This window comes from Mobula birostris, chromosome 21 (assembly GCF_030028105.1).
Source record: "Mobula birostris isolate sMobBir1 chromosome 21, sMobBir1.hap1, whole genome shotgun sequence".
In the NCBI taxonomy this organism is placed as follows: domain Eukaryota; kingdom Metazoa; phylum Chordata; class Chondrichthyes; order Myliobatiformes; family Myliobatidae; genus Mobula; species Mobula birostris.
In genome coordinates this window covers 56,581,240-56,595,788 of record NC_092390.1, presented here as the reverse complement: position 1 = coordinate 56,595,788, position 14,549 = coordinate 56,581,240, and the positions used below count along the sequence as shown (strand labels likewise).

Here is a 14,549-nt window from a genome sequence, read left to right as displayed (position 1 = left end):
AGAAAACAGGACAAACCAAAGACTAACACTGACAGAACCACATAATTATAACATATAGTTACAGCAGTGCAAAGCAATACCATAATTTGATGAAGAACAAACAGTGGGCATGGTAAAAATAGTCTCAAAGTCCCTGAGTCGATCGACCCCCGAGTCCCTGATAGCAGGCAGCAAAAGGGAGAAACTCCCCACCATAAACCTCCAGGCACCATCAACTTGCCGATGCCTTGGAAGCAGCCGACCACAGCCGACACTGAGCCGAAAACTTCGAGCCTCTGACCAGCCCCTCCGATACAGACTCCCGAGCGCCATCCTCTGCCGAGTGCATTCGACCTAGCCCTGGCCGCTGAAACAAGCAAAGCCTAGGATTTGGGGCCTTCTGCTCCAGAGATTCTGGTTACCACACAGTAGCAGCGGCAGCGAAGCGGGCATTTCAGAAGTTTTCCAGATGTTCCTCCGTACTCTCACATCTGTCTCCATCAAATCAGAAGTGTGCATGGTCCCCTACTTGATAGATTACGGATATCATTCACTGGAGAGGCTGCACGTGCTGCAGTCGCGCCGCCATCTTCTCCTGCCAAGGAATAGTCCAAGTAGCTGTGAGAGTCCGTAGGCTTATAGTAGACATCAGTAGATAAGCTGTCTCCAGAGATAGAGACAGAAAGATCAAGAAAGAGGATGGAGGTGTCGTTGCTCTGAATGCAAACTTCTGCGAGCCACATCTCCACAGTGAAGCTTGAAGGTTGGGAAGACCATGGTACTGGAGTGGAGGTGTAAGTTAAAGAGTTTTCAATTTGTCCTGTATATTAACTGCACTCTACTAAAAACTCAGTTGGAGTTGAGAGGCAGCGCTGTGGTAAGAAAGATTGTGAAAAAAAAAGAGTCCTGAGGAAGGGTCTCGGCCTGAAATTTCGACTGTTCATTTCCTTGGATGTTGCCTGATCTGCTGAGTTCCTCCAGCATTTTGTGTGTACTGCTTGTGAAAAGTGTTACAGTGTGTCTGTGGCCTTGCTTGACATCAGTCTGTAATGAGATTGGAACTGATGTGGCCCACTCATTAGGATCACATATAGCACACCACCATGAAGCAAATATAAGATGCTGATACATTTCTTCAACCAGCCGAATTTGAGGAGGATGCTTCACAGTTCCTCTCAACTAATGGAGTCAAGTACTTTATTGATGCCATAAAAGCTACAAGGTATGGTTGATGCTGTTTCTTGGACTTCTTTTGAAATGTTGTGTGGTGAAAATTTTGCTCAACATGCTTCTTGTTGGATGGAAAGCACATTATGGATTCAGCCAGCAGTCCTTTGGTCAATGGGAGGAGCACCAATTGATGACTGAGGGAAAGAGTGTTTTAAGATCATAACCTGAAACCTAGTTCAAAGCTGATGGCCCACCAGGTGGCAATATTCCTGTCTTCCTAAGTGCTTTTCCATCTTGGACTACTTACAGCAGGCACCTCAGAACACTGGAGGCATACAATCAAGCTGTTTCCTCAAATTCTTCAAACCCACTGGCAGAATCTATGAACAACTTCCCCTGGCCAGTATCCTCAGCACTGAAACCTTATTGATAACAAGCCAGTTCCACTGGGTAGGGTTTACACCTGACTTCAGAAAGACATTAACATGACATGTCACAACCAGGGAACCTTTTTTCAAAAAACATTTTTTTCTGTCAGTTAGTATGTGGACTGTTATCTTTCTCTCTCAATGTCACCTCGTGTGTATGCATTGTCCTTGGATTGATTACCCTTTATGTCTAATTGTTTGTCTTCGGACTAGCTCTTTGTGTTGCAGGTGTCTTATTTGGGATCATGGGGATTGTTAAACTCTCTTTGTTTTTATCACATTTATTCAATTTGGGATAACTTAATTACCATGGTATTGTCAATGTCCAGAACTCCTATGTGCCCCAGGGAGTATTCCAGAAGGACATGCAAACCCCTCTTTGGTGGGTCATTGTGGTTCCTTGTTGGGTGAAACACAGACTGAGTTCCTCTGTGTATCAGGAGTGATTTCAGCTCATCAAGATTCTGTTCAGTTTGCCTGAACTCTTGTTAGTTTTTCCTTGTTAATTTCTGTAATAAATCTTCAGTTTTATTTCAATTGCTGAAGTCTCTGTGATTCCTGCACCTGAGTTTGTTTGTGACCCTGACATGACAAGAGATTAATTGGTGGGGAGGTTAAAAAAAGCACTTCCCTGAAATACATACAACATACTCACATACTTCGTGGAATCCTTGCGCCATGGCTATTCAAAATAAAGAAGGAATTTTGGGAAGCATGAAGAATCTCTGCTGTGAGTCTAGAGCACACAGAAGCCTAGCAAAAGCAGTAGTAAGTCACGACTTCCCCAACTACTTGTTCATCTGCTCAAAATGGCTCCTTTTCTGATCGTGGAGCGGATGGGTCCAACATTGACCTCATCACCGACATTTCACACAGCTGAAATGGAATGGGAGCTAGTCGTCGTCCATCTTGATGAACTCCTAAGAATGCAGAGTATATTCATCCAATAAAGTTCTGTTGAACACTCTTCAACATAGAACCTTGTTTCTGTTTCTTCTTCCACAGATGTCGCATAACTTGTAGAGCGTTGAGTTCTTCTTTTCCTTCTGAGTTTTAATGACGGTTGGCAGTCCAACTTAAAGGTGCATTACCACCACCAACTGGACTGGAGTATGGTGTAGAGAGTTGGGAAATAAAACCCCTACTAGTTCTTTACCTGCTGAAAACTAAATTACCCCAAAAGCCCTATAAATAATGTAAAACAATATTGTGAATTAAATTAAAGTCACTTCCATAACTTAGTAAAGTTTTTAAATGAAAACTGTCAACCCCCAAAGCTACACACACAAAAAATGCTGGTGAACGCAGCAGGCCAGGCAGCATCAGATTTCCTCGTGTTTGCGTTTTTAAACCCCCAAAGCTAGTACTGCAGCCTGTACTTGCTTTCTTTCAACCTGGTATGCTTCACATTGTAAAAGAATGTGTTCAACTGTTTCATAATGATAACAACACCTACACACCCCAGAGTGATGTTTTCCTACAAGATGTAAGGAATAATTAAGCATAGTATGCCCAATTCTAAGTCTAGTCAATACAATTCTTTCTCTTCTTGTTTTACCCCGTTCTCACGTCAATCCAACAGTTCTATGTATTCTATAAAGGTGTCTTCCCTTATGCCCATTATCTCACAAATCTTGCCATAATCCCCTAATTCTTAGTCCCACCAAACCGTTGGCTTCTGATTTGCCAAGTGGAAGGTCTATATCCACAGATGAACTTTTAACAGCTTTTTTGGCCAAACTATTAACCTGCTCATTCCCCTCAACACCTCTATGTGCAGGGACCCATAAGAAGAAGACATATGGACCAATACTTTGAATATGAAATAAAGTTTGAAGAGCTTCCGGCAGTAAATTTGACCTATTGCTAGAATGACCTGTTTTAAGACTAGTCAAAATCGTAAAAGAATCTGAACAAATTATAACTTTGCAAGGACAGATTTCCTCCAGCCGCTGTAAGCCCAAAATGATGGCAACCAGTTCTGCAATACTGTATACACTAATAAATAGTTAGCAAGACGGTTGAGTACGTCCTACTGTTGTTTCGTGCGTTTACCGGTGCAAGAAATCTTGGTAACTTAGGGACTACAGCTCCCATTGAGCCGCGGGAGGCAGCAGCTGCGCAGAGGAAACGTAGGCTTTGCGTTTAAAGCTCCCCCTGCAGGACGGGAGGGTACCACAACCCCGGCAGGAGCCCAGCATCAGGAAGGAGTTTCGTTCGGCGGCGAGTCGTTCGCAGTCTCTGTCTCTGTGTGTTGTGTGTGTGTGTGAGAGAGTGTGTGTGTGAGTGTGTGTGTGTGAGTGTATATGTGTGTGTATGTGTGTGTGTGTGTGTTGAGTGTTGTGTGTGATGTCCCGGTGCGTTCGCTGTCTCCGATACAGCGGAGACACGCCGAGGGGAAGCCCCAGACAGAAAGTCCAGCTCGGCGAGCAACCTTAGAAACACAGAAGCTGTCAGAAGCAGAAGAGCTTTTCTTTTCCTGAGCCACATATCTCTGCAGGTCAATGGAGCTGGAGAATATAGTGGCCAACACGGTCCTGTTAAAAGCCAGAGAAGGTAACGAGAATGAACAGCAGCCTGGGGGATGTTGGGAGGGTTTTTGGTGTACATTTGGGGGTGAGAGACAGAGAGAGAGAGAAAAAAAAACTGGAATGGATAAGAGAAACGCCAGCAAATGAATTACTGTTGCAACCAAGAGCTGAAATGCACTGTTTTTTCATGACTTGTTGAGGAGCTGAGGGATTTCCTGGTTAGATGTAAATGTTTCACTGTGCGAGCTTCTAGTGCTAATAGCAGACAGGCTGGCATTTCCAGCAATGGCTGGTTTTTATTCAAAACAAACATTCGTGGTGTGTACCCCCCACCCCCACCCCAATAAATACCCCGTTCACTCCGTTTTTAATCATCTTTTAGGTAGAGATGGGGGGGGGGTTGCTCTGTGAGCTTTTGTTTGGACTGAAATGTTGTACATGGGCATCACGTTCTGGTTTCGCAGTGTGAGAATCTTTCTTGCGGATCGTGCTTCAGGAGGGCTTCAGTGCTAAGAAAGACCCTGACATCTTTCATCCGGCGGGCGATATCGCCAGTGGAAATATTTTCTCCGCTGGCATATGTGATTGTGTGAATGTAGCCTTCACCGTGAATAGAGATATGGGTGAATTATCTACGTGGGGAAATGATCGATTTGCTGGACAGTTCAAAAGGCTGATAATTGGATATTCGGACGATGAAGCTCCCGCTTGGCTTTCTGCACTGCATGCATGTTCCGAATTAAACCGGTTTACCGTTTTGTTGAAAAGGTGTTAGTGGGAGAAGAAAGGTCATTGCCATAATGTGAGTGGTTTACAAAAAAAAAGATTTATATTTGCACTGACTTCTAAAACAACACAGATTTACTTATTTAACGAGATGCAGTACGTCTGTGAGCCGCGAAGTGGTTTACTTGCATTGAAATCTGTACATCACGTTCACCTAGTGATGGACGTCACCCTTGGGCTTTCTGTCTCACCTAGCCGCTTTCTGAGTGGATTTTTAAAAAATCAAGTGACGGGAGTTGCTGGGCTGCATATTGGTGGGTTCCAAAAAAATAGATTTTAAAAAAGTGAAGCGTCAGGCAAATCTAAATTGGCGTCAGCTGCTGTGTCTGAGATGTAAAGATTTTTTAAAAAAAATTCAAGATATTGTATGTAATTCTGAATGGGACGATGGTTAAACGATTTGCAGTTATTTCCCTTTCAGTGTGATCTGGCCTTGAGATATGAACATTTGCGTGAAAGTACAACATTTTTATGTGAATATTGAGGAGGTTTTTTGTACATCCCTTCGTCTGAATGTCTTTTTTTTCGCTATTTGTAAATACGTAGAGCTTTGTGTATCTAAGATTGGACAGGAAATAATTGGCGTGAGCAGAACCCGAGTTGCCGAAGAAGAAAAGCCCGTCTGTTACGTTTTTTATTCACACATTTTAGCACATTACATTTTCTGTATCTGACGTTAGATGGCACAGGTCTCCGGAAGCTGCGATGGAGACCGGAGGGACGGGAGCTTTTACGCACGTTTCTGCTTTTGCAGCGTTATAAGCGACAGCGTGAATATTACATTGTATTTGCATGCGGCAGGTATACAAGTAAAAAAAAACACGATGTGCGGTCAGTTCGGAGTACAGGTTGTCGGATTTCAGCCCCTACTCTCCTTAATATAATCTTCATTTTTTTTTTGTTTGTTCCACGTAGAAAATAGTGATTCCACCGTAGCATTTCTGGACGTGATTTCACTTACATTATGTCATATTACATAAAATATTATATTGAGAAATAGTTAAACGATTATACTTTGGAAAGTAAGTGAAATAAATTGTTCGGCATACGGCGGTGATGCATTTATTGCTTCCAGGGCTATATACAATATTAAATTGTATCCATATTAATACAGTGCGTTGTATCCATGCAAATATATCATTGTTTTGCCTCCATGGAAAGTCGTTATATAGTGTAAAAGTATTCTACTGGAGTATTTTTTTAAATTTATTGAGATACAGCGCAGTGTAAACCTTTCCGGTCCCTCAAACCACTCCGTCCAGCAATCTCCCGATTTAATCCTAGCCTAATCACGGCAATTTACAATGACTGATGAACCTACCAACCGGTACGTCTCACCGGACTGTGGGAGGAAACCGGAGCGCCCGGAGAAAACCCACGCGGTCACGGGGAGAACTCCTCATATGCAGCGGCGGGAATTATATTACAAGCATTTCTATATTAAAAGGAAAGATGGATGGACGATACTATTTAGAATCCTTAATAGGATGCAGAAACAATAGAATCATACAGCATAGAAACAGGCCCTTCAACTCTTTGAAACGATACTGATCACTAATCATCTATTTTTACACCAATCCTACCAAATTTGTTCTCCTCCCATGCCGTTAGTAGGAGGTTTTGATGGGCCGAACGGCCCGATTCAGCTCCTGGGTCTTACGGTTTTGAGTCCTCTGCTGCCTAAATTCTATCACTGGGTGACACACACAAGTTGCAACTGTGGAAACCTTTCCCAGAAATAATTAGCATTGCAGGAGAAAAGTTTTGGTGGAGCAGAGGGTTGGTGAGATATTCATTGAAGTAGGAAACCTTTTTATGCGTGTGAGTCAAATTATTCAGGCCAACTCTGTTATGGAATATGGAAAAAAGAAGATCTTGGGGATTTTATAGTTGTGGACCAGACAGAATTCCATCCATAGGACCATCCCACCCCCACCTTCTGGGACGTACTGTCTTCTCATTACTACCATCAGGGAGGAGAGATTTCCTGCCTGTTGAGTAAAGTCTTCTCTTTCTGTATGTATGTGTGAAAGGATAGGAATTATAATCACTAAAGTATCACTTGTAGAATGGAAAAAAGTCTATATTTATGTGAATCAGGCCCTTCTGCAATCAGGGTTCTCTTGCTGAAACATGTTGGTAAGAATGTATTTTATGTTCCTATAGTGGGAGATTCTAGGACCAGAGGGCACGGCTTCAGAATAGATGGACATCTATTTAGAAAAAAAATGAGGAAGAATTTCTTTTGCCAGACGGTGGTGTATCTGTGGAATTCATCGCCACAGATGGCTGTGGAGGCTAAGTCACTGGGTATATTTAAAGCTGAGGTCTATGGGTTCTTGATTAGTCAGGGTACCAAAGATTACGGGGAGGTGAATGGGGTTGAGAAGGATTATAAATCACCCATGACGGAAGATGGAGCAGACTCAATGGGCTGAATGGCCTAATTCTGCTCCTGTGTCTTATAATCTTATACATAATGTACAATCTAATTTATGAAACCTTTGAATATTGAGGTGTGCAGTCTCAAGCTCTGAGAGTGCACTTTCTCATGCATAGTTCATGAAGTTATTGTGTTTCCTAATTACAACATGCCCTCAGGAGCAACCTACCAGACTTCACACTGTGCCTTAGGTCTCAACACAGATTTTATACTTTATACTTTATACTTTATTGTCGCCAAACAATTGGTACCAGAATGTACAATCATCACAGCGATATTTGATTCTGCGCTTCCCACTCATTAGATTTTTGTTCAGCTATTGCATTGTTATTTAAAAACAATCACAAACTAATTTATGAAGATGACATTTTTAAGAAATTCAAACTATATTTTGGTATGCTGTGATTTTTCAGGCTGGAATTAATTTGGATTCTTAAATATCAGTCATGACTAGTGCTTGCACCGTGATTGATAGTTTCTTAGTTAGTCAGGGCATCAAAGGTCATGTGGAGAAGGCAAGGCAAGGGCCGTTAGAGCAAATTGTTTTATGCCTCAAGTATCTCCAAAAGCAGTAACCATGACCATAAGACATAGGAGCAAATTAGGGCCATTTGGCCCATTGGGTCCTGCTCTCCCACTCCATCATGGCTGATTTATTTTCCTTCCCAACCCCATTCTCCTGCCTTCTCCCTGTAGCCTTTAAGGCCCTTGCTAACAAAGAACCTGTCAACCTCTGTTTGAAATATACCCAATGATGTGGCATCCACGGCCATTTGTGGCAATGAATTCACCCAATTCACTACCCTCTGGCTAAAGGGATTCCTCCTATCTCTCTTCTAAAGGGACATCCTCCTATTGTGAGGTTATCTGCTGACTTTTGGTGCACTCCCATTCACCCCCCCCCACCATTACCTCACACTGCCATAATGAAACTATTGTTTTTGTGTTACTTTCCTTTTTGTTAACTTGCTGAACACTAAAGAAAAGACATATTAGAAAAATACCTTTGGCAGATGGTACTTGTATTTGACCTAGGAGTATAGTGGCTTCTTTCAAGTTGAAACATCAATATCCAGGCATTTGGTTTGGCAACTCATCTAGTTTGGAAGCAGAACTAGATTTTTAATGCAGCTGATTTGATTTTTGCATAATTTTGCATAATTTACTTGGTAACATTTGGCCAAAATAATTAGCATAAAGCTTATTGAATGCAGTAAGTCTTTTGTACAAATAGAAAAATTTCTCTTTCATTCACTCGTGCGTGGCTTGGCAGTTAACTGCCTCAAATCTCCAGGCTTTGATATCTCAATCTGAATATGTTTCTTTATCCAAAATAGGATTTGAAGTTTGTAATTAGTCACAGTGACCTGCTTTCAGACATTATAAATTCACTTGGTGGAGAATGCCTATATTTTTTTTCTGGTTACCCTTCTTTCCCACCGTAAAGCAAGTGTCACTGGAAGTTGTAACTTCCTATTGAACTTACTGATCAAAACCAAACATTTAAGTTTGTTGGTTTAGAAACCTTCTGAAGGTACTATTTATGCAATGCCTTATGTTTTTAATTGTAATGGAGTTATTTATATTGGACAGCATAATTACTGAACTTTGTAACATTATACTACCGCTTCACTGCTCTTTTAATCATTTCCCTAAAGATCCATGTTTGTGTCATGTACAGTGGCATGCAAAAGTTTGGGCAGCCCTGGTCAAAATTTCTGTTACTGTGAATAGCTAAGCGAGTAAAAGATGAACTGATTTCCAAAAGGCATAAAGTTAAAGATGACACATTTCTTTAATATTTTAAACAAGAAAACTTTTTTATTTCCCTCTTTTACAGTTGCAAAATAACAAAAAAGGAAAAGGGCCCAAAGCAAAAGTTTGGGCACCCTGCATGGCAGTACTTAGTATCACCCCCTTTGGCAAGTGTCCCAGCTTGTAAACACTTTTTGCAGCCAGCTAAGTCTTTCAATTCTTGTTTGGGGGATTTTTGCCTATTCTTCCTTGCAAAAGGCTTCTAGTTCTGTGAGGTTCTTGGGCCGTCTTACATGCACTGCTCTTTTGAGGTCTATCCACAGATTTTCTACAAAAAGCATTTACAAGCTGTGATACTTGCCAAAGGGGGTGTTACTAAGTACTGCCATGCAGGTGCCCAAACTTTTGCTTCAGGCCCTTTTCCTTTTTTGTTATTTTGGAACTGTAAAAGATGGAAATAAAAAAGTGTTCTTGCTTAAAATATTAAAGAAATGTGTCGTCATTAACCTTATACCTTTTGGAAATCAGTTCATCTTTTACTTGCTTAGCTATTCACAGTAACAGAAATTTTGACAGGGGTGCACAAACTTTTGCATGCACTGTATGTAACATCTTAATTTGTAATTAAAATGGGACCAAGATAACATGTGACACATTTATTTAAACAGAACCACTGTATATAGTGTATTTTCTCTTCTATATGAGAGATATAAATGAGTTAATAACTGATATTATTTTCTATTTCCAGCATGATTTAACAGTATTTGTAGAAAGATTGGAGAGACACTGGAATAGGGTTTTGTTTAATCATATAGTTCACTGTGTCTCTAGATTAGTGTGTTGATGGTGCCTCAAGGGTCTTGAGAATATTTTTCAATGTATCTTTCAGAATTGTCATGGTCTTAGTCTGAGATGGTGATGTGAGCTGAGAGCAAGTTATTTCATTATAAAATAACAAATACATTCAATTAACATGTAATTTATGATTTTGATACTTATAATTCAAGTTTTATATGAGCTATTGGGATGTCTAATTTCTAATTTATCAATTTGATCCTTGAATACAATTTGAATCGATCTTCCATTCTATAACTTTTTCTTGATGTTTTGAATCAAGTTGATACTTGTTCTGTGTTCGCGGAGCCTGGAAATGACAGTATATGCTAATCATTTCAAAGTTCAAATTAAATTTTACTATCTGAGTACATATATGTCATCACATACAACTCTGAAATTCTTTCTCCTGCGGGCATGCTCAGCAAATCTATAGAATAGTAACGATAACAGGATCAATGAAAGATCAACCAGAGTGCAGAAGATAACAAACTGTGCAAATGCAAATATAAATAAATAGCAATAAATAATGAGAACGTGAAATAACAAGATATCGAGTCCTTAAAGTGAGATCATTGGTTGTGGGAAGGTTAGAACAGATTAGATATGGCAAAGTTATTTCCCATGGTAGGGGACTCTAGGACAAGAGGGCACGACTTCAGGAATGAAGGATGTCCATTTAGAACAGAGATGCAGAGAAATTACTTTAGTCAGAGGGTGGTAAATCTGTGGAATGTGTTTCCACGAGCAGCTGTGGAGGCCAAATCAATGTGTGCATTCAAGGTAGAGATAGATAGGTTCTTGATTAGCCAGGGCATCAAAGGGTATGGGGAGAAGGCAAGGGAGTGGAGATGACTGGAAGAATTGGATCGGCCCATGATTGAATGGCAGAGCAGACTTGATGGGCTGAATGGCCTACATCCGCTCCTATATCTTATGGTCCTATCTCAATAGATAAGTGTAGTTATTCCCTTTTAACCATATGACAATTACAGCACGGAAACAGGTTTTGTTCAAGAGTCTGATGGTTGAAGGGTAGTAACTGTTCCTGAACCTGGTGCTGTGAGTCCTGAGGCTCCTGTACCTTCTAACCGATAACAGCAATGAGAAAAGAGCATGGCCTGGGTGGTGAGGATCTTTTATGATGGCTTCTGCTTTCCTATGACAGTGTTTCATGTAGATGTTCTCAATGGTTGGGAAGGCTTTGCCCATGATGCACTGGACCTTTTGTAGGATTTTCCCAATGGTATTGGTGTTGCTATACCAGGCCGTGATGTAACTCTCCACGATGCATCTATAGAAACTTGCCAAGGTCTTTGATGTCATGCTGAATCTCCAGAGTCCTACGGAAGTAGAGATGCTGTTGTCCTTTCTTTGCAATTGCATTTATATTATGGGTCCAGGACAGGTCCTCTGAGATGGTAACATGCGTGAATTTAAAGTTAATGACTATGATTCAGACAGTAGAGAAATACTGCTGTCTCATTGATTTTTTTAGGGGAAGTGTTTCTAGTCTGTTGTAGAACCAACTGCTCATTTCCATAAACCAGCACCTCTCCGCTAAGTTACTGTAATTAATAAAACTTAAGGACGACACTGATCCATGTCTGATTTTTTTATGAAGACTTTAGTGGAAAAACAGGCAACGAAGGACCTGCCAGTTATGAGGAAATTGGTTTGATCAGAGACAGAGTGACTGAGCACTTAGACAAGCATCAGTTAATTACAGCAATTGTTCTGGATTTGTGAAGAGTACATTGAGTCTGACTAACCTGCTGACATTTTTGAAGGTGTAACTCGTGTGGTAGATCTTCTTCTTAGTCATTCCCCTAGGGTTAACAATGACTTGCTTTCACTCCAGTTCAGTGGATTCTCATACTTCAAAAAAAAAATTCCTTATGACGAAGCAGGAGGTTGTTAAGCCCCTTCAGTTTCTTGCTGTCTCTAAAACTAAGCTCATCAATCCCAATCCCCCTGCAACTTTTTTCCTCTTGCGTACCCATCAACTCCACACTCATGCTCCAACCAACTTATCTATAGAACAATAACCATAACAGAATCAATGAAATCAATCAGTGCCCAACTAGAGTGTTCAACCAGAGTGCAGAAGGCAATGAACTGTGCAAATGCAAAAAGAAGAAATTATAATAAATAGGCAATAAATATTGAGCACACGAGATGAAGAGCTGAAGAAGGTGAGTTCATAGGTTTCATTGATGGTGCAAGGGAAGTTGAGTGAAGTTATCCCCTTTGGTTCACGATCCTGATGGTTGAGGGGTAGTAGCTGTTCCTGAACCTGACTGAGTCCTGAGGCTTCTGTACCTTCTAGGTTCACTAGTGGTAATCTGCATCTACAAATTAACCTACCAACCTATAAATTTTGGGATGTGGAAGGTAACTGGAACACCCAGGGGTAAATAACTTGTTACAGGGAGAACGTGCGGACTCCACAAAGACAGCACCGGGGCCCAAGATTGAACAAGGTTGCTGGAGCTGTGAAGCAGAAAGACTCTCTGCTGTAGCACTACCACCTGCTATGGATTGACTAATAGGTTGAACAGAGAACCTGCAGGTGCATAAAGAGATGCTCAGTAGGAAAGGTTGTTACATACGTTGTGCACACTTTCTGCTTTTTCTGTGTGACTTTTGAGTGATCATATTGTAGATGCTCAAAGCACTCAGCCCATTCCTGGATGCTTCCTCTCCTGAGTAATATTGGCCAAGGTTTCCCAGGAACTGGTGGGGATGTTACACTTTTAGAGGGAGACATATGTTACCTTTCAAGGAGAGATGTTCCAAAGGATTTCCTGTGCCGCCTCGAACGTATTGCCACAGTCAGGTTTTGAGCTGAGTGTCGATGGTGGGAGTTTGCTGGCAACCACAGGTGGTACGATTGCACGGCAGTTGGCATCATGCCTTATAGTGTCAGAATCAGGGTTCAATTCCCGCTGTTGTCCTAAATAGTTTGGATGTTCTCCCCGTGATCGTGTGGGCTGCCTCCGGGTTAGGGTTAGTGAATTGTGGGCATGCGAGAAGCATGGCAGGCTGCCGACAGCACGTCCTTGGACTGTGTTGGTCGTTGACACAAATGGCACACCTCGCTGCATGTTTTGATATTTTGATATATGTGTGACAAATAATGTTAATCTTTAATCTTTTAATTCCCACCCAGTGGAATTGGTTAAGGTGATCAAAGTCTCAATCTTGGACTTGGAGAGGATGCTGACATTGATCACCTATGTTTGTAATTAGTAGTTTAGATGACTTGGGGGAGATGGCATTGGTCAGTCACACCACCCCAATGCTCTGAGTTGTCCGTCGTAGCTGTCTATGTCTTAAGAGTAGTCTTAACCTTTTTATGCAGATCAAAAACACTCATTCATCAAATTCATTCTTTCATTCAAATTCCTTTAATCAAGGAATTCACTCATCCCTGACCTTCCAGACCCAATGTATGCTTCCCTCTTTTTCTTGACTAGAGCTTCAACATCTCTCATCAGCCAAGGTTCCCTAAATTTTCCGTCACCCTGACAGAAATGTGCTACTCCTGGAATCTTGATGCCACACTCTGAAAAGCCTTTCATTTGCTATTTGTTCTTTTCCCTTCAAACAGGCTCTTCCAGTCAATGTCTGCTAGATCTTCCCCAATTCCCATAAAATTAACCCTGCTCCAGTTTAGGACCCGAACCTGTGGACCTGTCCTATTCTTTTCCATCACTATTTTAAAACTAATAGAATTGGATCAATAGAGCCAAAGTGCCCCCTGACTGCCACTTCAGTTACTTGCCCTGGCTCATTCTGTAGGAGAAGGTTTAGCATTGCATCCAGCCCTTTATAAATTGACTTGAAAACTTTCCTGGATACATTTCACCAATTCTACTCCATTCAAGTGCTTAACACTGGGTGGCTCAGTCAATACCAGAGAAATTAAAATCTCCCACTAATTCCAGGTTCAGGAACAGTTCCACCACCAGGTTCAGGAACAGTTACTACCCTTCAACCATCAGGTTCTTGAACAGATGAAGATATCTTCACAAACAGGGGAAAATCTGCAGGTGCTGGAAATCCGAGTAACACACACAAAACGTTGGAGGAACTCAGCAGCCCAGGCAGCATCGATGGAAAAGAGTACAGTGATGTCTCGGGCTGAAACCCTTCCACTCACTTGCCCCATCATTGAAATATTCCAACAAATGATGATCTCATCCTAAGGACTCTTTACCTCAGTATCTCACATACTCATTAGTTATTACTATTTATTTATATTTGCATTTGCACAGTTTGTTGTCTTCTGCACTCTGGTTGATCTTCCATTCTAGTATTCTCTAGATCTGCTGAGTATGCCCACAAGAAAATAAATCTCAGGGTTGTATATGGTGACATATATGTACTTTGATAATAAAATTTACCTTGAACTTTAATATAAGCTTATTATTTTTAGAACTATGAGCAATTTCTCTATGTATCTTCTCCTCTAATTTCTCCTGACTATTGTGTGTGTGTGTGTGTGTGTGTGTGTGTGTGTGTGTGTGTGTGTGTGTGTGTGTGGGGCGGGGGGGGGTCTATAATACAGCAGTACTGGAGTGGCCCTCCCCTTCTTGTATCTAATTTCTACCCATAAGG

At 41.3% G+C, this 14,549-nt stretch overlaps 1 protein-coding gene across 1 annotated transcript in view; it reads left to right on the top strand.

Annotated features, from left to right (window-relative positions):
- The first annotated feature begins 3,768 nt into the window (after nucleotides 1–3,768).
- Nucleotides 3,769–14,549, top strand: part of LOC140185813 (G protein-coupled receptor kinase 5-like) — a 331,545-nt gene continuing 320,764 nt past the window's right edge. Inside the window, exon 1 of the mRNA XM_072239529.1 lies at nucleotides 3,769–4,133. Within this exon, the coding sequence (XP_072095630.1) occupies nucleotides 4,082–4,133 (52 nt within the window). The 5' untranslated portion in view covers nucleotides 3,769–4,081. The remainder of the gene's footprint in view (nucleotides 4,134–14,549) is intronic.